At 41.0% G+C, this 24,755-nt stretch overlaps 1 protein-coding gene across 1 annotated transcript in view; it reads right to left on the reverse strand.

Annotated features, from left to right (window-relative positions):
• Window positions 1-13,804: 13,804 nt before the first annotated feature.
• clstn2a (calsyntenin 2a) overlaps window positions 13,805-24,755 on the reverse strand; it is a 550,354-nt gene continuing 539,403 nt past the window's right edge. Inside the window, exon 18 of the mRNA XM_073040910.1 lies at window positions 13,805-22,837. Coding sequence (XP_072897011.1) covers window positions 22,643-22,837 — 195 coding nt within the window. The 3' untranslated portion in view covers window positions 13,805-22,642. The remainder of the gene's footprint in view (window positions 22,838-24,755) is intronic.

Raw genomic sequence — 24,755 nt, forward strand, 5'->3', positions numbered from 1 at the left:
TCTTGTTCTAAGTAAGAACTGGAATTCAATTATAAACAAGGTGAGAAAGTGGATGCCTGATTGGATGAGGATTAACCAGTCAGGAGTGACAGACAATGGGGGTGTATATAATCACTGCACTAGGCATGCCCAGGGTTGGTTTCTGATGAAGATGGCAGAGTTTGTCATCTGCATCTTGGTGATTGTAGTGATGACTTGCAGCAGACTGAAAAGCGTGAGCATGTAGATATTAAGAAAGAAGATGTGCTGGAGCTTTTGGAAAGCATCAAGTTGGATAAGTTGCCGGGACTGGATGAGATGTACCCCAGGCTACTGTAAGAAGCAAGGGAGGAGATTGCTGAGCCTCTGGTGATGATCTTTGCATCATCAATTGGGCTGGGAGAGGCTTCGGAGGATTGAAGAGTTGCGGATGTTTTTCCTTTATTCAAGAAAGTGAGTAGGGATAGCTAGGAACTTATAGGCCAGTGAGCCTTACCTCAGTGGTTGGTAAGTTAATGGAGAATATCCTGAGAGGCAGGATTTATGAACATTTGGAGAGGTATAATGTGAGTAGGAGTAGTCAGCATGGCTTTGTAAAGGGCAGGTCGTGCCTTATGAGCCTGATTGAATTTTTTGAGGATGTGACTAAACAATTTGATGAAGGAAGAGCAATAGATGTAGTGTATATGGATTTCATCAAGGCATTTGATAAAGTACCCAATGCAAGGCTTATTGAGAAAGTAAGGAGGCATGGGATCCAAGGGGACATTGCTTAGTGGATCCAGAACTGGCTTGCCCACAGAAGGCAAAGTGTTGTTGTAGATGGGTCATATTCTGCATGGAGGTCAGTGACCAGTGGTGTGCCTCAGGGATCTGTTCTGGGACCCTTACTCTTCATGATTTTTATAAATGACCTGGATGAGGAGGTGCAAGGATGTGTTAGTAAGTTTGCTGATGACACAAATGTTGGGAGTGTTGTGGATAGTGTGGAGGGCTGTTAGAGGTTACAGCAGGACATTGATAGGATGCAAAACTGGGCTGAGAAGTGGCAGATAAGTGTGAAGAGGTTCATTTTGGTAGGTTAAATATGATGGCAGAATACAGTATTAATGGTAAGACTCTTGGTAGTGTGGAGGATCAGAGAGATCTTGGGGTCCAAGTCCACAGGACGCTCAAAGCAGCTGCGCAGGTTGACTCTGTGATTAAGAAGGTGTACGGTGTGTTGGTCTTCATCAATCGTGTGTCATGGTCCCATCTGGCTGTCCCCCATCTTGCTCCTATCTCCTTGATTATGCCTTATTTCCAGTCGTTAGATTCCCACTTGCTGCTAGTTCACTTAATTACAGCACACCTGGTTTCCATCAGAGACTGCAGGATAAGAACCCTGGCATCACAGCACAGGTTGCCAGTTTGTTGGTTGATTCCTGTGTGTTAACCTTGTTTTCTGATCACTTAGGAACATTAGTTTTAAGTTCAGTGCTAGTCTCTAGATATTCTATGAAAACTGAAAAATTTGGAGCAAGAAGGCTGTGAGTGAACTGCTAATTCTTTGGAGGGAAGGGAGTTTTTTTTAACTATTCGGGTTAAAGAGAGGTGAGACTGTGCAGGTGTGTAACGTCAGCCAGTAGAGAGTGAAAGATTTAAAAAGAAGGCTGACGTATCCAGTGGGCAGCGTTGGAGTGGGCAGCAGAGTGGTAGGGCTTTGGCTCAATGGGCTTAGGCAGTAATGGAACGAGGCAAGGTAGGAAGTATGTGTGTGAGGCCAATTTTCTGTGCTTGGTGTCAGACGTGGGAGGTCCTGGAGTCTCCCAACTTCCTGGATGGCCATATCTGCACCAGGTGTGTTGAGCTGCAGCACCTGAGGGACTGATATAGGGAACTGGAGATGCAGCTTGATGACATTTGCCTAGTCAGGGAGAGTGAGAAGGTGATAGAGAGGAGTTCCAGGCAGGTGGTCACACTGGGGCCATGGGAGACAGACAGGTTGGTCACAGTCAGGAGGGGGAAGGGGAAGAGTCAGGTACTAGAGAGTACCCCAGTGGCTGTACCCCTTGACAATAAGCACTCCGGTTTGAGTACTGTTGGGGGGGGGGCAGCCTACCTGGGAGAAGCGGTAGTGGCCCTGCCTCTGGCACAGAGACTGGCCCTGTGGCTCAGAAAGGTAGGGAAGAGGAAGGAAGTAGTGATAGGGGACTCTATAGTTAGGGGGTCAGAGAGGTGATTCTGTCGTCAGAGGAAAGAAACTCGGATGTTAGTTTGCCAGGGTCTGGGATGTTTCGGATTGCATCCAAGATATCCTGCGATAGGAGGGAGAACAGCCAGAGGTCATGGTACATATAGGTACCAATGACATAGGTAAGAAAATGGAAGAGGTCCTGAAAAAAGACTACAGGGAGTTAGAAAGGAAGTTGAGAAGCAGGACCACAATGGTAGTAATCTTGGGATTACTGCTTGTGCCATGCAACAGTGAGAATAGGAATTGGATGAGGTGGAGGATAAATGTGTGGTTGAGGGATTGGAGCAGGAGGCAGGGATTCAGATTTCTGGATCATTGGGACCTCTTTTGGGGCTGGTGTGACCTGTACAAAAAGGATGGGTTGCACTTGAATCTCAGGGGGACCAATATTCTGGTGGGTAGGTTTGCTAAAGCTACTGGGAAGAGTTTAAAGTAGAATTGTTGGGGGGTAGGAAATGAACTGAAGAGACCGAGGAAGAGGAGGTTAGCTCACAAATAGAGAAAGCTTGTAGACACAGTACGAGAGGGGGGATAGGCAGGTGCTAGTGAAGGCTTGAGATGTGTCTATTTTAATGCAAGGTGTGTTGTGAACAAAGCGGATGAGCTTAGAGCATGGATCAGTACTTGGAGATATGATGTGATGGCCATTACAGAGACTTGGATGGCTCAGGGACAGGACTGGTTACTTCAAGTGCTGGGTTTTAGATGTTTCAGAAAGGACAGGGAGGGAGGCAAAAGGAGTGGGGACGTGGCACTGTTGATCAGAGATAGTGTCATGACTGCAGAAAAGGTGTACGCCATGGAGGGATTGTCTATGGAGTCTCTGTGGGTGGAGGTTAGGAACAGGAAGGGGTCAATAACTTTACTGGGTGTTTTTTATAGGACACCCAATAGTAACAGGGATATCGAGGAGCAGATAGGCAAACAGATACTAGAAATGTGTAATAATAACAGAGTTGTCGTGATGGGAGATTTTAATTTCCCAAATATTGATTGACATCTCCCTAGAGCAAGGGGTTTAGATGGGGTGGAGCTTGTTAGGTGTGTTCAGGAAGGTTTCTTGACACAGTATGTAGATAAGCCTACAAGAGGAGAGGCTGTACTTGATTGGGTATTGGGAAATGAACCAGGTCAGGTGTCAGATCTCTTAGTGGGAGAGCATTTTGGAGATGGTGATCACAATTCTATCTCCTTTACAATAGCATTGGAGAGAGATAGGAACAGACAAGTTAGAAAAGTGTTTAATTGGAGTAAGGGGAATTATGAGGCTATCAGGCAGGAAATTGGAGGCTTAAATTGGAAACAGATGTTCTCAGGGAAAAGTATGGAAGAAATGTGGCAAATATTCAGGGGATATTTGTGTGGAGTTCTGTATAGGTACGTTCCAATGAGAGAGGGAAGTTATGGTAGGGTACAGGAACCGTGGTGCACAAAGGCTGTAATAAATCTAGTCAAGAAGAAAAGTAAACCTTACAAAAGGTTCAGAGAGCTAGGTAATGTTAGAGATCTAGAAGATTACAAGGCTACTAGGAAGGAGCTTAAGAAGGAAATTAGGAGAGCAGGAAGGGGCCATGAGAAGGCCTTGGAGGACAGGATTAAGGAAAACCCCAAGGCATTCTACAAGTCTGTGAAGAGCAAGAGGATAAGATGTGATAGAATAGTACCTATCGAATGTGACAGTGGGAAAGTGTGTATGGAATTCAAGCAAATAGCAGAGATACTTAATGAATATTTACTTCAGTATTCACTATGGAAAAGGATCTTAGTGATGACTTGCAGCAGACTGAAAAGCTTGAGCATGTAGATATTAAGAAAGAGGATGAGCTGGAGCTTTTGGAAAGTATCAAGTTGGTTAAGTCACCAGGACCAGACAAAATGTACCCCAGGCTACTGTGGGAGTCGAAGAAGGAGACTGCTGAGTCGCTGGCGATGATCTTTGCATCATCAATTGGGCCAGGAGAGGCTTCGGAGGATTGAAGAGTTGCGGATGTTTTTCCTTTATTCAAGAAAGTGAGTAGAGATAGCTAGGAACTTATAGGCCAGTGAGCCTTACCTCAGTGGTTGGTAAGTTAATGGAGAATATCCTGAGAGGCAGGATTTATGAACATTTGGAGAGGTATAATGTGAGTAGGAGTAGTCAGCATGGCTTTGTAAAGGGCAGGTCATGCCTTATGAGCCTGATTGAATTTTTTGAGGATGTGACTAAACAATTTGATGAAGGAAGAGCAATCGATGTAGTGTATATGGATTTCATCAAGACATTTGATAAAGTACCCAATGCAAGGCTTATTGAGAAAGTCAGGAGGCATGGGATCCAAGGGGACATTGCTTAGTGGATCCAGAACTGGCTTGCCCACAGAAGGCAAAGTGTGGTTGTAGACGGGTCATAATCTGCATGGAGGTCAGTGACCAGTGGTGTGCCTCAGGGATCTGTTCTGGGACCCTTACTCTTCATGATTTTTATAAATGACCTGGATGAGGAGGTGCAGGGATGTGTTAGTAAGTTTGCTGATGACACAAATGTTGGGAGTGTTGTGGATAGTGTGGAGGGCTGTTAGAGGTTACAGCAGGACATTGATAGGATGCAAAACTGGGCTGAGAAGTGGCAGATAAGTGTGAAGAGGTTCATTTTGGTAGGTCAAGTATGATGGCAGAATACAGTATTAATGGTAAGACTCTTGGTAGTGTGGAGGATCAGAGAGATCTTGGGGTCCAAGTCCATAGGATGCTCAAAGCAGCTGCGCAGGTTGACACTGTGGTTAAGAAGGCGTATGGTGTATTGTCCTTCATCAATTGTGGAATTGAATTTAGGAACCAAGAGGTAATGTTGCAGCTATATAAGACCCTGATCAGACCTCACTTAGAGTACTGTACTCAGTTCTGGTCGCCTCACTACAGGAAGGATCTGGAAGCCATAGAAACGGTGCAGAGGAGTTTTACAAGGATGTTGACTGGATTGGTGAGCATGCCTTGTGAGAATCGGTTGAGTGCCTTTTCTCCTTGGAGTGACGGAAGATGAGAGGTGACCTGATAGAGGTGTACAAGATGATGAGCCTCATCGCTCATGTGGATAATCAGAGGCTTTTTCCCAGGGCTGAAATGGTTGCCACTAGAGGACACAGGTTTAAGGTGCTAGTGAGTGGGTACAGAGAGGATGACGGGTAAGTTTTTAACTCAGAGTGCTGAGTACGTGGAATGGGCTGCTGGCAACAGTGGTGGAGGTGGATATGATAGGGTCTTTTAAGAGACATTTAGATAGCTACATGGAGCTTAGTAAAATAGAGGGCTACAGATAAGCCTAGTCCTTTCTAAGGTAGGGATATGCTCGGCTTTGTGGGAACTTTGTGGGCTGAAGGGCCTGTATTGTGCTGTAGGTTTTCTATGTTTCAATAACCTCACCTCCAGGTCAAGCCTACCCTGGTTATCTGTTCCATGTTCACGACTGTGCAAGCACCTCTCAACCCTGTCTCTGTGTCCTGCACTTGGGGTTGCCCCTGGTCACACCTTGTAACAGAATGAACTGGAATTAAGGCATGATCAAGGAGACGGGAGCGAGATGGTGGACAGCCAGACGGGACCATGACAGTAACGCCTAAACTCCCGCCAAGCCCGTTGGGCATTATTTTTTGTCCAGTTCAGGTTTACTCTCACCTATCGACTGGGGTCCAAGAATGCGAAACCTGAAGTGCTCTCTCATCAATCCAATTCCGAGGAAGACCTCTCCTGCCCGGAGACCATCCTCCCACCGTCCTGTGTGGTGGCGGCTCTCATCTGGGAAATTGAGGCCAGAGTAAAAGAGTCCCAACGGGCTGAACCTGACCCTGGCAATGGACCCACCAATCGCCTTTTTGTGCCCGATTCCATTCAATCTCATGTTCTCCAGTGGGGGCACACGTCTCGTTTTGCCTGCCATCCCGGGAGTGATCAGACACTGTCTCTTCTGAAAAGACACCTCTGGTGGCCTTCCATGGACGCTGATACCTGTTCCTTTGTCTCTGCATGTTCCGTTTGTGCCCATGGAAAAGCCTCCCACTGGCCACCTGCTGGATTACTTTGCCCCCTACCTGTCTCTAGTCGTCCTTGGTCACACATAGCAATGGATCTTGTCACGGGAGTACCCCCCTCACATGGGAATACTGTTGTACTTACCGTGGTGGACTGTTTCTCCAAGACTGTGCACTTTGTAGCCCTCCCTAAACTCCTTTCTGCTCAGAAGACCGCAGACCTTCTCATCCACCACATCTTCCACCTTCAGGGAATTCCTTTGGACATTATCTCTGACCGGGGTCCCCAATATGTTTCGCAAGTCTGAAGATCCTTCTGTCGAGCCCTGGGTGCCTCAGTTGGCCTGTCGTCCAGCTTTCATTCACAGACGAATGGTCAAATGGAATGGGTCAACCAAGATTTGGAGGTTGTGCTACGTTGCATAACAGCCAGCAACCCGTCTACCTGGAACAACCACTTTGTGTAGATAGAGTACACCCACAACACTCTGGTCAGCACCGCCACCGGATGATCTCCTTTTGAATGCTCTCGTGGTTAACAACCCTGCTGTTTCCCACTCAGGAAGAGGATATTGCAGTGCCTTCTGTTCAGGCCCATGTCCACTGGGATGCAAGGTCTGGGAAGACACATGCACGGTCCTGCTCCGCTCAGCCGACCGCAACCAGAGGATTGCCGATCACCATCGGACTCCTGCACCTGAGTAATGACCTGGGCAGAAGGTCTGGCTCTCGTCTAAAGACATCCCTCTCAAGAACGAGCCCAAGAAGCTCGCCCCTTGCTTCCTGGGAACTTTTGAGATTGAGAGTATTATCAACCCCATGGCTTTTTGACTCAAGCTGCCTAAATCTATGCACATTCATCCTACATTTCATGTTTCCCAATTAAAACTGGTTTCTGTCAGCCCCTTGACCTGCTGAGTTCATCCAGCTTGTTTGTACTGTCATGGTCCCATCTGGCTGTCCCCCATCTTGCTCCTATCTCCTTGATTATACCTTAATTCCAGTCGTTAGATTCCCAATTGCTGCTAGTTCACTTAATTACAGCTCACCTGGTTTCCATCAGAGACTGCAGGATAAGAACTCTGGCGTCACAACCATGGGTTGTCAGTTCGTTGGTCGATTCCTGTGTGTTACTCGGGACCATTAGTTCTAAGTTCAGCGCCCGTCTCTAGATATTCTACAAAAACCTCGTCTGTGGATCAAGACTCCCCTGGTTATCTGTTCCACGTTAACAACTGTGCAACCCTCTTTCTGTGCTTGTGTCCTGCACTTGGGTTCAGCCCCAGTCACTCCTTGGAACATTGTGGAATTGAGCCGAGAGGTAATGTTGCAGCTATATAGGACCCTGGTCAGAACCCACTTGGAGTACTGTGCTCAATTCTGGTTGCCTCACTACAGGAAGGATGAGGAAGCCATAGAAAGGGTGCAGAGGAGATTTACCTGGATTGGGGGGCATGCCTTATGAGAATTGGTTGAATGAACTTGGTCTTTTCTCCTTGAAGCGACGGAGGATGAGAGGTGACCTGATAGAGGTGTATAAGATGATGAGAGGCATTGATCGTGTGGATAGTCAGAGGCTTTCTCCCAGGGCTGAAATGGCTGTCACAAGAGGGCACAGGTTTAAGGTGCTTTGAAGTAGGTACAGAGGAGATGTCAGGGGTAAATTTTTTTATGCAGAGAGTGGTGAGTGCATGGAATGGGCTGCCAGCAATGGTGGTGGAGGCAGATACGATAGGGTCTTTTAAGAGACTTTTGGATAGGTACATGGAGCTTAGAAAAATAGAGGGCTATAGGTAACCCTAGTAATTTCTAAGGCAGGGACTTGTTCGGCACAACTTTCTATGTTTCTATGAAATGTCAGTTATAATCGATACCTGTACCCGGCTGGAAGAGTTTATTTGTCATATACACTGGGAAGGCATTAGATCTTTTTAATTCTTCACATGTTTCCACCTTTTCAATGGCATTTTGATCTGCAATTCCACTATCCCCTTCCCTAAGTTCCCTAATCATAATATGCTTCTGCATTGTCAATGCAGATGAGAAGTAATCATTTAAGATCTTGTCTTATCCTTTGGCTTCTGGTACAGTTTTGTACTTTGGTCTCCAATGGTCCCCACTCTTTCCTTGGTTGCCTTCTTGCTCTTAATGTTCAAAATAGATCTTTGTTCTCCTTATGTCTTGCCTGTCAGTACTATGTTGTGCTACTACTCTGCTTCTTAATTATAGTTTAACCCCTTACACACTTTTATATTTCTGTAGGCCCCTCCTGTTTTCAGCTCTCATATGTTATTGTGGGGTAATTCAAGGACATTTTCAATCTCTCGCTGCTACAGTTGGAAGCCCACATCTGCTTCAAAAGGTCAGCAATTATACCAGTGTCCAAGAAGAGCAGTGTGAGCTGCCTTAACGGCAATCATCCAGTTGCACTCTTCATCTACGGTGATGAAATGCTATGAGAGGTTGGTCATGGCTAGAATCAACACCTGTCTCAGGAAGGACCTGGACCCAATGCAATTTGTCTATCACCACAATAGGTTTACAGCTGACATGATCTGAATGGCTCTCCACACAGCCTTGGATCTCCTAGACAGTACAAATACCTATGCTATTTTTGCTGTTTTTTTTTGGCTATAGCTCAGCATTTAACACAATCACTCCTACAGTCATCGAAAAGGTACAGAATCTGTACCTCTCCATGCAATTGGATCCTCGACTTCCTTATCAGTAGACCACATCTGTGCGGATTGGAAACAACAACTCCACTAGTGCACAACAGTCCACAACATCAACACTAGTGCACCACAGGGATGTGTGCTTAGCCCACTGCTCTACTCTCTCTACACCCATGACTGTGTGGCTAGGCATAGCTCAAATGGCATCTGTAAATTTGCTGATGATACAGCCATTGTTGGCAGAATTTCAGGTAGTGACAAAAGGGCGTACCGGAGTGACATATACAAATTAGTTGAGTGGTGTCACTGCAACAACCTTGCACTCAATGTCAGCAAGACCAAAGAGCTGGTTGTGGACTTTGGAAAGGGTAAGATAAAGGAACACAATCCAATCTTCATAGAGGGTTCAGAACCATAGAGCACTACAGCACAGTACAGGCCCTTCAGCCCTCCATGTTGTGCCGACCCATATAATCCTTAAAAAAAGTACTAAACCCACACTACCACATAACCCTCCATTTTTCTTCCATCCATGTGCCTGTCCAAGAGGTTCTTAAATACCTCTAATATTTTAGCCTCCACCACCATCCCTGGCAAGTCATTCCAGGCACTCACAACCCTCTGTGTAAAAAAAAAACTTACCCCGATGTCTCCCCTAAACTTCCCTCCCTTAATTTTGTACATATGCCCTCTGGTGTTTGCTATTGGTGCCCTGGGAAACAGGTACTGACTATCCACCCTATCTATGCCTCTCATAATCTTGTAGACCTCTATCAAGTCCCCTCTCATTCTTCTATGCTCCAAAGAGAAAAGTCCCAGCTCTGCTAACCTTGCTTCATATGACTTGTTCTCCAAACCAGGCAACATCCTGGTAAATCTCCTCTGCACCCTCTCCATAGCTTCCACATCCTTCCTATAATGAGGTGACCACAAATGAACACAATACTCTAAGTGCGTTCTCACCAGAGATTTGTAGAGTTGCAACATTACCTCTCTACTCTTGAACTCAATCCCCCTGTTAATGAATCCTAGCATCCCATAGGCCTTCTTAACTACCCTAGCAACCTGTGCAGTGACCTTGTGGGATGTATGGATTTGAACCCCAAGCTCCCTTTGTTCATCCACACTCTTAAGTAACTGACCATTAATCCTGTACTCAGTCTTCTGGTTTGTCCTTCCAAAATGCATCACCTCACACTTGTCTGGATTGAACTGAAGTGGAGAGAGTGAGCAATTTCAAGTTCCTGTGTGTCAATATCTCTGATGACCTAACCTGGATGCAGTTATATATAAGGCAACACAGTGAATATATTTCATTAGAAGTTTGAGAAGATTGGGTTTGTTCACTAAAACACTTGAAAGCTTCTACCGTGGAGAGAATTCTGATTGGCTGCCTTGCCATCTGATATGGAGGGTGGGGGGTGGGGGGTTGCTACTACACAAGATAAAAGTAAGTTGCAGAAAGTTGTAAAATTAGTCAGCTCCACAGCTCTATCATGGGTACTAGCCTCTATTGTATCCAAGGCATCTTCAAGGAGCAATGTCTCAGATAGGTGGCATGCATCATTAAGGATCCCCACCACCCAGGACATGCCTTGTTCTCATTGCTACCATCAGGACAGAGGAACAGTAGCCTGAATGCCCACACTCAGCGATTCAGCAACAGCTTCTTCCCCTCTGCCTTTGCCTTTCTAAATGGACATTGAACTCATGAACACGACCTCTCTTTTTTATTTCTGATTTTTGCACTACTCATTTTAACTTTATTATTATATATATACTGTATATATAATAAATTCTGAAATTAACTTAGTTTTTCCCTCTATATTTACTTATCATGTATTTCATTGTGCTACTGCCATAAAGTTAACAAATTTCACTTGCAGATGATATTAAGCCTGATTCTAATTCTACTTTTTCAAAGCCTTGGTATCAATTGACATAGGTTCTTTAGCCTTGCCTCTCAATATTTCAGGAACCCATTGTACCTAGATGTTCCCTTTTATTTTTGGATGATTTCCCACTAGTTTCATGCAGACTTCTTTTAGTATGTGTTCCCACTCTACTTTTGCTAGGTCCTGGCTTATGCTATTGAAATTAGCTTTTTTTCTGAATTCAGGACACAATTTCCATCTTCTCCTTGTCCTTTGCTGCACTGCATAGTTCAGTGTTTTCCGTAACATCCTTAAAATGTAGCATTATGGTTGCTCTTGTTGAAGTGCACTCTAGTTACTACTCATTTTTACCTAGCTACATTCCCATAGATTAGATCCAGTAATATGCCTTCTCTAGTAGGGCAATCTACGTTCTAACTCCTGGGAACACTATAAAAAATACTGTGCTCTCTGTCTTTCACACTAAGGCAAACCCAGCTACTAGTGTGGCAGTTGAAATTTCCTACTATTATTACCTAGTTCTGTTTTTTTGTGACTTGCCAATGTATCTGTAGCCCGGTCTCCCAGTAATTGCTGGGGTTGGGGTGGGGGTGTACTACAGCCACTCAAACAGTGATTGCTCCACCCCCATTTAAAAAAATTCTAATATACACCCACAGGGCATAATTTGAAGAACTTTTGAGGATATCCCTCCTTACTGTGATAATGGACTCATTAATTAATAATACCACTACCTCCTTTACTTTTTACTAAGATTATATACACTGTAATTTTGAGAAGTTTGTCCTTTCCATCTTGCAAGAATGTGCCTTTCATATTAACAATATCATAATACATATGTGGCACCTCAGTAGCATTGCAGTTAGCGTAACACTATTACAGTTCATGGCGTCAGAGTTCGGAGTTCAGTTCTGGCCTCTTCTGTGAAGTGTCTCTGTTGGTCCTTCCTGTGAAATGTGTGTGTTTCCTCCCACAGTCCAAAGATGAACCCAGTAGGTTAAGTGGTCATTGTAAATTGTCCCCTGATTTGATTAAGGTTAAACCAAGGTTGTCGCGAGCTGCTGGGGTGACACAGCCTGAAGGACCAGAATCACTAAATAAAAATAATATGTGTTAACCAATGCTTTCAGCTCATCTGTCCGTTTATCACTCTTTGTATTAAAATCACTGCTATGCAATCTTACAGTTCTACTATGTGTCATGTCAAGCCTGTGTAAAGCCTTCCTAGTAAATTGAGTTAATTTTTTTCTCTATATTTGGCTGGTTATCTTATTTTTTAATCTTCCTCCTATTTGGTGTTATATTCCCCTGCCTAGTTAGTTTGAACATCTTTCCCAACTAGAAAGCTTTCTGAAGGATTTTAGACCAATCAGGTTTAGATGTAATCTTGCACAGGTCTAGAAATGGTCTATGTGATCCAGAAATCTAAAAACTTCCCTCTTGCACCACGTCTTCAGCTACATGTTCATCTGACCTAAACTTCTATTTCTGCATTCTCACACACAGAGCACCAGATCGAATGCAGGGATTACAATTTTCAATCTACTACTTAAATCACAAAATTCAAATCTCAGGACCTCATCCCCCACTCTATCCATGTCGTTAGTAGCAAGGTGAACCATAGTAAGTTGTATTCAATGAGAAGTTTAAGTGGCACTTTAAAGTATTTCTGATAATTTTTACATTGTTGTTTGGAGATGCCTCCACTTAACACGAACTAGTTTCAATTCCCTCTCACCTTCTCTGCACTCTTCTCCCATCCCCAGCTGCTGGACACCGTCTCATTTCCACACAGAGTTTGATTTATTGGATTGTTTCTATAACTTTTGTTTGGAACTAATTCCACTCATCTATTTGTGTGAATATATTTTTCTCCTTTGCCCTTCGACTTTAAGGTTGTATCCTTGGGTCTGAACTTTCCCACTACTATATAAAGTTCAATTGAAAAAGACTAATTACATAAGCATTTAGTTGGAAGTTTTTTCCCCAATAGTTTTATTGGATTGCAGCCACTGAGATACCGTCATGCAGTTAGCACAGCTGCTTGCTTCACAGTTTCAGCAACCCAGATTTGATCTTGACCTCCATTGACTGTGTCTTCCTCCTACAACCTTGTGGGTTTCATCTGGTTGCCCTAGTTTCCTCGCACATCCCAAAGAAATGTTGGTTAGTAGGGTAATTTGCCTTTGAAAATTGCCTCTAGATGTATGGTAGAATTTGGGGCAAGTTGATGGGAATGTGTGGAGGATAGGTTTAATGTAACATATTTAAAAATATTAATATTTTTTGTCAGTGTGGCATTGATGGGCTGAATATCCTGTTTTCATGCTGTAGTCATAATCAATGAAAAATTCATTAAATTCAACAAAAAATCTGCAAATTGTGTGGCAGAATTATTCTGCAGAACCAACAATACAAAAAGCCTCATAAATCCTTATTAGCTTATCAACTCTATTTCTGAATTTGCTGGTGTTGTTTTAATTTTATTGGTGACCCCCACATTACAGGAAGGCCACTTTCCTATAGAAAGGTTCATATTGTGATTTTCCATAACAAAAAGTTGCATCATCTTCCTATGCATCAAGAAACATGAGCAGAAAGAAAGAGTTATTGATATTTCCACTTTTTGGCATAAGTTCCTTGAGAGTGAATTATATTCCATATCTCAGTTTTGGGTAGTGGTTTGTGGATCCTGTAAAGGTGAATTTCAGCTATCCAAACAGTTGTAAAACATCATTGAGAGCAAAATAGAGTATAAAAATAGCTAACTATAGTTGAGAGTAAAATTTGAAAATTGTAATTATTCTCAGTATTAGCTACCCTATTTTCACTTGCAGTAAAGGGATGCACTGGCTGTCAGATTACTGTAGAACAGTACCTTTTTCTTTTCAAAATCCTTTCTTCTTTGCCAGCACTTGAACATCAATTCTCATTCCATTTTAATCAATAGTTAAATATCAGCAGAAACCATTGTTCACACACTGCCCTTGTGTACAAAAATACAGAGAAAACAAATCTGGGTGAATATTTTTATTTCAAACTTATTCGCACTTTACAGTTTTTTGTTCAACTACTGGTGTGCTATGACTGTAGCCTCTTTGGCATTTTTTAGTCACTTTGCTCTACATTTGATAAATTGTGTAGTCACTAGAGGGATTTTACAAAAAAAAGGGAAACTAAGATTTGGCAGTCTCTGGGACACTTCTTGTCAGATCTATAGAGTGATACTTGCAGGCAATGTTGATGACAAGTCAGATATTTTTCACAAATTTATTTTAGCATAGAAAACTGCAGCAGTACAATAACAGGCATCCATTTTATGCTGTACAGGATGGCAAATCTCAAGCTGCTAAAAAATAAACATAAAATGACAACAGGCACAATACTAGGAAGCTATAACAGCAGTATCAAGAAATCATTTTTTTCTGCATATACACAAAGTACACACAAGCAACAATTATTTGATTTAGCTTTAGTGAAGTACTGATGTAATCAATTGATATTTGATTAGTGAAAAACAAGTAAACCTGTTAATTTCTTCCCCTCAGTCCAGGGTTTGGTTTTAGGATTGTGCTTACTCAAGACTATGTTGTCATTGCATCTGATTTTTAAAGCAGTTGCTTCAGGAATAGGTTGTGTGCATAAAGTGGCAGATGCAGATAAACTGGAGCAAGTGATCTGAAACTTTAATTAAATGAAAGGAATGCAAAACGTTGTTTCTATATAAGAATTGATTGTTTCTAACATGTATAACCAGCACTAAAAACAATACTGATTCAACTTTAAATCCATAGTTGTCTCTTTAAAGCAGCACAAAGAAGGTACTTTAATTGTCAATTATAGCATCACAACATCCTGTCATAACTTTTATATCAAAATATAATGAATACTGAGTAAAGATTGTCAGCTCAGTCCGTTGTGATACTTTGTGGATCTTCAGTGTCCCAGTTTCATATCAACCTCTGGAGCACTATACTGAGGAACAGAAACTGTTGTTCATTAGACAAATGGTGCACAAATCCTGTGCAAATTATTGACAGGTATTCCAAGGTACGAAACTACATTGACGACATCCACAGCCAAATCTTAGGGATGGGTTATTTGACTCCACATGATTAGATCAATGCTATCCACATTCTAATTTCTTGTCATTTAATACTGCTCTCAAACAAAAATGTTTATGTCTCCATTCTGTATCTGTCTATTGAAGTGGCCTAACATTTTGTGGTGGGATGGAATTCAAGATTTCCATTACCCTTTGTGAAGAAGATATTTACCATAATCTCTAACATAGCCTAGCTCTAATTTTAAATGTATCCCTTTCATTGACTTCCTCACTAATATCTACAAGCCAGGAAATTAGAGATAGACTATATGGGCTTCGCAGAGCACACTTGGTGCAGGAATGGAATAGGACAGAGCTGATGCTATGAATCCTATTAGTACCTGAGGCACAAGACTTTTGAGTTGGGTTTGGTGAAGAAGGGCAGGGATAATGGCTGTGATATATGTGTATTATACTGTGAATCACTTAGAAGAAGTTGTGCAAAATGGAGAAATATTCACTCATTAACTCTGACCCGTCTCCGCTGCTGCATATCATCCCATATCTCAAACATCCTTTTACTTTAGCTACAATTTTCTCCCTGTTTTTTTTTGGAAAGAGTGTTTCACATATTCATATTATTTCCAGAAGTGACCTCCTCACTGGCTTCCATGGTATTTTTCATCTTCTTAAGGTAACAGGTAAAGTCACTGTTGAATCCACTTCTTGAGTTTTGCATCTTGAATCACTTCCATGGAACCTGTGTCATTTCTTTCAGTCTCCAGTGGATGAACTTCTGAAACATATTCCACAGTATTCTACATTCACATTCATCGTTTGGGATTTATGTGTGTACGTCCGATTTAATCTGAACCACACAGTTCAGCTATTCCTCCACATCCCTTTCCTAATTTTATAAGTGCTTTATGTTTACAAACAAATGATATCAAGCTGTTTAAAGTGACCCCCCCCCCCCACCACAACTTTGATTTTGTCCTTAACTATTAAAATTTTTCATTATCCTTAAGATCAAAGCTCAGTCATTCATTCTGAATTTTCTAAGCAGCAATATAACCTGCCATGGACCATGGTGTTCTTCTATAGTTGAATTAAGAATTGCTCAATTCTGTCCTTTTGTCCCCCTTGAGCATCCTTGTGTTTGTTAGTGTTTTTTGATTGTTGCCATCTATTACACAGACTTTCAATCCAAGATGAGTTACATTAGTTTCATTTGAGGTTTGTACTGTGTAGATCCCTGATAATTTCCAATGTTTCGAGATTCTCCTCTGTATTAATGGCTATTTGTACTTGATTGCAAAGATGATGATCTATATCTTCTATTACCATGCCAACCATGGTATGATAAGCCTTCATTATTAATTTCACATCAAAAGGTAATTTGTGTAGAATACTTGTGAACACTAGTTGTAAAATATTTCCTTGTCTACAGTTATCTAAATGTGCATTTGGCAGATCTAGCTTGGCTCCTACCAACTCAGCAGACAGAGTACCCTTCATCATAAACACCAGAGATTTTGCAATGCTGGAAATCTTGAGGAACACACACACACATTGCTGCAGGAGCTCAGCATGAAGAGGAATAAATAGTCAACATTTTTGTCCAAGACTCTTCACCAGGACTGGAGATGAAGGTGGAAGAAACCAGAATAAGATGGTGGGTGGAGGGGAAGGAGTACAAGCTGGCAGGCGATAGGTGAACCCAGGTGTGGGGGAAGGTGGGTGAGTGGGGTAGGAGGATATAGTAAGAAGCTGGGGGGTGATAGGTGGAAGAGTTAAAGGGCTGAAGCAAAAGGAATTTTGATAGGAGAGAAGAGTGCACCATGGGAAGAAGAGAAGTAGGAGGGGCACCAGAGGAAAGTGATGGGCAGCTAAGAAGGGAAGGGTGAGAGGGGAGCTAGAATGGGGAATAGAAACAAGAAGTAAGGGGACAGGGGGAGAAATTACTTAAAATTAGAGAAATTAATGTTCATGCCATCTGGTCGGAGGCTATCCAGGTGGAGTATGAGGTGCTGCTTCTCCAACCTGAGCCTGTCCTCATTGTGGCAGTAGAGGAGGCCATGGATCAATAAGTTGGAATGTTCATCGTCAACTGTTTGGCTCATTGTCACTTTGGAATCCTCTGCTTTGGGACAATTACAGTTGGTATTGTTTGTCACTAAATGTTCTTTTCTATAACTGCATTCTGTTCTAATTTACTCAAAGTTTGCTTTACTTGGTCCTTCCACATTTGTCCCTGACTCACCACACTCTTTGGCCTCTGACTTGAATCTATTAGCTTTGGCATAGTTCTATGATTACAAGCCATGATTATATTAGAACCGTGCATTGAACTATCTTCTTAAGCATTTATGTATTGACAAGACCAAATGTGAAATTCTTTGTACTTAATATATCTGTCATGCAGCACCACAGCACAAAGTCTAGACAAACATCAACGTGGCAAATCTTTCTACGTGACAGCATAGTTTATTAACAATCTTCTTTGAATGCTTCTGACTCCTAGCTCCAAGATTTACAGTTCTCACCAAATTCTGGTGGTTTGTGATTGAGGTACTCTAACTAGGTTCTAAACTACCTCTCTGAATTCAGTTTATCAACCCTTCTTGGTGAGAAGAATGACCTTCCTGTGCTTCTATAACAGCATCATTCTGTGCCTGTGTATTTTCAAAATTACCACTAACCACTGTACTATTATCTTTGTATGAACATAATGATTCACACATTTGATCATACACCAGAATTTCCAATATATTCAGTAAGATCTGAGTAGCCAGATCTGTACTTTTCTCCCCACTGACCGGGCAACGTCATGCCAGAGTGCGCAATGTTTTCCTGTCGTACAGGCACTCAGATTAATGGCCAAAATTTTTATTCATTACTTTGCTGCACTGTCAGGGGTATTGGGAGCACCCCATTTTCAATACCTACACAGTCATGAGATTTGTTCAGGTCATTTGCCGCTGCACTCACCCTTGGAACCACTCAACCCACTCAGTATGACTGTAATACTCTCCAGTGCCCACACTTGCTGGGTTAGCCATGCTGTTTGCCACACAGTCCGAACCTCGAGCTGGCGTGCTGCTTATGAAACTCCGGCTGTCCTTGACACATAGACAGAGCTGTTACAATTTTTGTGCTGCTCCTCAATTCTATCTCATCCTTCTCATAATTTTTTGATATGTGTGCCTAATTATATTAGTGGCTAGTTGTGCGTAAGTGGTTCTGAACCTCAGGTTGCATGGCGAACTAGTGAAGTGGCAGAGATAGGCAGGGCCCGGGGGAATCAGTTGTGTAGACCACTGGGTTTGGGATGGTGGTTACTTACGATACAGTACACCAGCATAAGGCATTATCCGAGAGGGATTCCAGAATGGAACTGTCTGTGAAAATAGTCAGGATGGTTACTCTGATAAATTTAAAGCAGCATCAGAAAGAAAAACTTGACACCCAGAGATAAGATCAATTGAATTTCCCTAAAAGCCCAAAAGTTGTGGTTATCACATTTCATTCTAATCAAAGTTTTGCTATAAACACATATTGCTGAAATAAACAGGGCTAACATTTCTCTCCATCAACCTCATGGCCTCCTGTAACCACCTTAAACATTCTAATCTTTTGTGCTCAAGGAAACACACAAAGTTGATGCAACTGTCTTTACAATTTGACTCCTTTGCTGATACCATTCGTCGTAAACTTGTGCTGCACCCCTTGTGGCTCCAGTGACTGCTTTTTGTGTGCAACTGTCAGAAGTGAACGCAGTTCTCCCAGATATTGCAAAGCACAGCACAGACTCTTCTATTTTGTGTGATTTCCATTTTGTATCACAGCTCTAGTGATAAATGCTAATATTTTATCTTTCAGATTATTTTCTACCTTCCTTTGAGCCTTCAAAGATTTCTTGGACTCTGTAATAACTTTTCTCCTCAACTGTTACACACCTTTTAGAAAATATTTTAGTTACTCTCTCTTTAGTTCAAAGTGAATAAACTACCTTACTCCTACACAGAATAATATATACTACTAAACTTTCTCAGTACTTTAATGGCTCTTATGCAACTTTTTCTATTTACTGAACTATTAACAAAAGTCTTGCTTTCTATTCCTGTAACTGTTTCATTTCAAGGTATTTCTGTGGTGACACTACTCACTAATTACAGTAAATTTATAGAGAACTAAATTAATATGAAGTCCTGTGCAATTAAAGTAATAATTTGGTAAATGCATCATTTCACAGATGCTTGGCAATAATTAGAAAAAGATTAATAAAGCTGTCTCAAAATAGTTTACATTAAGTTACTCTTTAGCAGTTATCACGGTTTCAGTCTGCAAGTAAAATTACTTGATTCAGCTTGATCTTTACTCTCCCCTACCCTCTCCATCTGCTCATCAGTAGACACTCCTTCCACCAGCTCTCCTTCCCACCTCTCTTCCTATATTCTTTTCTCTACCATCGTCTCCTACTAGATTCAATCATCCTGAGCCCATTATCACTTTCACCTATCACTTCCTGGCTTCAGACATCATTCCCACTCTCCCCCCCCCCCCACTTTAATTGGATCCAGTTATCCACTTGCTGGACCTGCTCTACCTCTTCCCTCCTCCTTTTTCATACTGGCTGTCTCCTCTCCATCTTTCAGATCAATTAAGGTCTTGTCCCAAAACATTGATTGTTCATTTCCCTCCCTGGATGCTGCCTGACCTGCACAGCTTGCTTTTTATTGACTCCGCTCCAACGCTAAGGTTTTTCTATCCTCAGTCACAGATTTAAATAAGATAGATACTTATGCACTGAGGTCTAAGAAAATCAACCGGCACCAAACACCAAGAAGATACAGGTCTTCGACCAACCTGCCCTTATTGTACACACTGTCCTGTCACACAATCTAGATCCATCCACTTAGAGGCCCTAGAATATTTATTTTATCTTATTTTATTTGTAACCAACCAAAAAAAAACTGTGCTGAATATCAATACTTGCAAGACTGATGTCAAGCATGAGATCTATTAAGAAACATTGATTCTCTGCCCTCCTGTATGTTTCAGTAAGTGAGCACTTGAAAAAAAAAACTCCACTACTGTCTCCATAAATCCTGCATTTCATTGGCAGGAGAGGTGTATCAATGTCAATGTCCTCTCCCAGGCCAACATTCTTAGCATAAAACTTTAATTGAGCTCAGCAAAAGGACACATATTATCCACCTAGCTGCTTTGTCAAGCATCCCTTGTGCCATCTGTGACATTCTATGGATCCACCTTGAAACCATGGAACTGGAATGTTATCTCAATCCTGAGGGACTACAAAGGAATAGAACAGTAGCATGGTGGTGCTGCAGTTGGTATTGCCACTGAAAAGCTCTAGAGACATGAGTTTAATGCTAACCTATAGTAAGGTTTGCATATTGTTCCTATGACTTTATGGGTTACTGCCTTCCGCAACTCCCCCCCCCCACTCGATACCCAGGACCCTCTCTCCTCTATGTCCCAAGATACGACAGTAGGTGGGTTAATTGGCTGATGTAAAGTAGCATTGGTGGGCAGTGGGAGAATCAGGTGGGTGTTGATGGGACATGTGGGATCATAGAGAAATGTGATTGATGGGAATGCTCTGAGAGCCAGCATAATCGCGAGAGCAAAAGATCTCCCAGGTAATAAGAAGATATTTGACAGAATGTTTTACCAGTACAGCAATAAACCAAATTTGCCTCCATGAATAGCAGCTGTTCCTTGGTGTAAATTAATGTATAATTGCCATTTAAAAGTTAACATTTTTATCTCTACTACAATTTGTAGTGTTGTTGGAGGATTTATAATCAACATCCTTTTCTCCCTTATTTTCTCTACTGAACATTAATTTCAACAGTATCGGCTAAAGTTACAGTGTTTACTGACAAACAATGAATTATTCTTTCAGAGTCATGTGACACTTAACGTTCTGGGACTTAGGAAAATAAATCACAAGATGAAACCTTCAGTAATATCAATGAACAACGACCATGGTGAATCTTGATTATGTACATTGAATATATTTGACAAAACTACAAACACACACTTCATAGAATGTGCAAAACATGCTAACTCATGTTCTTCAATCCAGCGAACTAAATGGGAAATAATAAGCTATGATATATTTCTGATTCCAATTATCTACATTGACATAACTTTCCAGTTTAATGCTTCAACTTTTGCTTCAGTAATTAAACAATTATAATTCTATATATATTTATTTTTCATAGATTTAAATGATCCTGGTGTCAAAGAAATCAGATTGTAACAAAGAAAGTTCATTTGCAATATTTCCTAAGCTTAATGAGAACAGCAATGTAAAGGGGGGGGGGGATGTTGGAGGAGAAAAAGGACAATACATTGATCAACATGTAAACGGCTGGAGTGAGAACAGATGAAGTTAAAAAATAAATCAAAGCTCAACTTGTTTGGTAAGGTTACTTGAGCCCCTCTGATATTTTATCCCAATGTTTTAGTTACGTTTCTGCTTATTAGCTTAACAGTGCTATAAAGCTCAGATTCTGGAGTCTGTCAAAATCAATTCTTTAATGTCATGCATCATCAAAGCAACCATAAAATCTGGTGGATTGGCAACAAAGTTACAAAAGTCAGATCCACAGTTCTTAATAAAATGGATGCTCAAATTATACAACTGAATTTGGAGAGTGCAAGGCACAGATTTGACCAGATATAAAGTTTTAAATGCAGCCTGATCCTGGCATGACCATACCTGAATACAAACCAAATCAAGCCTAAAAACTTTTTAAATACATAACCAATCAAAACTTAACACAGAGTCAGGTCCCTTTGGCTAAGTGTGTGGAGTCAAAGTTCTATTGTATGCTATAGAAGGTTTTGATACTAAACTTCATTTTCAAAGTGAAAAAAGTTGGTTTAGGACTTTTTCTTTTATTGAATTTTGGGAAATAATGAAATTAGTATATTATCAATCATTATCCAACTCTAGCTCTTCTTCATGTAAATCATCAGGTTAAGAGATTAACCCTTGCACGTTACAAGAAAAAGTAGCTACTTGGTAAAGTTTTTACGTGAACTTATAAAATATGTCAAACAAACACTTTATCACTTCCTTAGATTAAATATGTTTACACTCTCCTGTAAATGAAACATGTGTCCAGCACTTTCTTTGTGAAAAATATGTCTTGTTAAACTTAATAAAGAAAGTCTGCTATCTCAAGCAACAGTTTAGTTACATCTCAGTGGAGATGTCACTGGAGGAAAAACCATGTTTGTGATTCAAAGGTTATGCAAATTAAACATTATTTAATCTTCTTCTCAACATAAAACCTTGGAGCAGACATAATCTGAGCAACTGCTTTCTTTTGCTTAATTTAAACATGGTATTTACATCATGAAATATAAAATTTGTCTTTTCATTTTTAACTTTCTCTCTTTGCCCTATTTCAGCATGACCCATCAGAGAAAGTTTATTTTTATTTCAAATAAATAAATAAAGTACTTCAGAAAAATTCAAATTACAGATACTGATACATGATTTCACAAAGTTAATAGTTCTTGGTGCAAAGGTAGAACATTCGGGTAACCACACAATGAACACCCAGATATAACAAAATAAATACAGGCAGTATAACTAATGTCAACTCTTGGACCCAGATATGCCACTGCAAATCACTTAATAATTTGGTGAACAACTCGGAAGTTCTTCATACCCTACTCACCATCAACAGTATTCTAAATAATTCTGATTATACCACTTTGCTGGACATCAAAATCTCATTTGTGATTTGTGAGATCTGCAGCCTTTAATAGGGAAGTGTTGAATCATCCCATTCTAGCTGTTCCCTCCCGGTAACATTTTGCTGATCTTCCTCATGCTCGGCTTCTTCCTCTTCCTCGCTCTCCTCCGAATCAGCACTTGTAATGTCATCCTCCTCACCTTCCTCCTCCTCCTCCTCTTCTTCACTCTCCTGCTCACTGTGCGCAAGGTCTTCATAGTTCTGAACAAAATAATGAACAGGAGAACACGTATTTTAGTTAAGCTTGTGGAAATGTTCAGTAAATTATGTCCTGTCAGTGAAAAATTGCAAATTCTACTCAAACAGGTTTCATGTGTAGGGGATATAATGTCCCTTACCAATTTCATATACATTTAATGGCCAGTTTATTAGATACACTTGCTCATTAATACAAAAATCTTAATACATAAAAGCATGGTCATGAGATTCAGTTGTTGTTCAGACCAAACATCAGAATGAGCAAGAATTGTGATCTAAGTAATTTTGACCATGAAATGATTTCTGGTGCCAAGTGGGTATCTCAGAAACTGCTGACCTCCTGGGATTTTCACACACAACGATCTCTAGAATTTGCAGAGACTGATGCAGAAAACAGAAGAAACCATCCAGTGAGCAGCAGTTTGGTGGGTAAAAATGCCTTGTTAATGAGAAGTCAGAGCAGAATGGTCAGACTGGTTCAAGCTGACAGGAAGATGGCAGTGAATTAAATAACCACGTGTTACAACAGTAATGTGCAGAGCAGCATCTCTGAATGCACAACGCATTAAACATTTAAGTGGATGGGTTACAGCAGAATAAGACCATGGGCATACAGAAATACACTCAGTGGCCAATTTATTAGATACAGGAGGTACCTAATAAAGTGGCTACTGGATGTATATGCCTGTTCAAAGAGAAGTAAAGCTGGATCTTCCACATATGTCCTGGCAAATATAAAAGATTTAGACAAATTCAGAAAGTCAAAACTGTCAATTTGTGCTACTACTGGACGGCACATAGGATTCTACTGACAATCTCTGTCCTGCTGAAGTTCCCTAGGATTTACATTAGGGAAATAACCTTTGGGACCATCAACCATGTCGCACTCAGAGCGTCAGAACCTTTTGACTTCAATGCAGATTGTTGCCACAAATTAGGAGGTAAAAGAGAAGGCAAATTACTTTTTAAAAGATCTTTTGCTTTAGTTTCATAGTTTTGATTATAACTTTTCAGGTGAATTCAGAGTTTGTTTAAAATATTTTTATTTGTTTCTAATCTGATAGTAATTAACAAACTCTGACAGATACATTTAAGAACTGTTAAATTACCCTTGAATCTTTGACAAATGGCAAAACCATGGTTCGGACTTATTTGCTGTTAAAAGTTTTCAAAGGCATTCTAGGGAAGTGGGGGATCTCATTTAAAAGATGGTACTCTATTGGGATTGCTATCAGGAGAGAAAATCTGCCATCCTTGCATTGATCAATTACAGAAGTTTCTCCAGGACCATAGCAACATTAAGTCCTCAATTCTTACATGCTTTCTGCAATGTCCTAGCAAGCCACTTAGTTGTTCAACCTAAGAGTCATTGAAGATTTCTAGTGATGCCTAGAGGAAAAGAATAAACTGTTTTTAATGGCTTAGAATTTGTCGTCCGCGTAAGGCAACAATGCGCTGAACATGAAAGAACCCTGACACAAATGTCGATTGCCCATTTTAGAATGGATTTCAGCCTCTGCAATAACATTTTTGCCACATGTCAGTTCAAGGACATTCAACTTATCAAACAGACTAAGAAGCCAATTCCATTAAATAATTAACAGAAATCACAAACTAGAAACTAGCACCAATTTTCAAGAAACTTTTCAGTATTGCACACAGCTACACAAAGATCAGAACATATACATGCAATTAAGGTAAAAATCTTAAGCACAAACAATCTTCAATAATAAATATTTTAAATCTATGAAATTTCTTATAATCAGAAAATTCATGCATCTGAACTCTAGCTTTCAGGGCCAGTGAAGTTGTTAAGTAATGGCTGTAATTCAGTACTCCATCGTAAACAAAACCACACCATATTGCAACAAAGCATTACACTTTTAGAATTTTTATTATTCAAAAAGTTAGCAATCAGCTT

The sequence above is a fragment of the Hemitrygon akajei genome, chromosome 3 (assembly GCF_048418815.1).
Source record: "Hemitrygon akajei chromosome 3, sHemAka1.3, whole genome shotgun sequence".
Taxonomy (NCBI): domain Eukaryota; kingdom Metazoa; phylum Chordata; class Chondrichthyes; order Myliobatiformes; family Dasyatidae; genus Hemitrygon; species Hemitrygon akajei.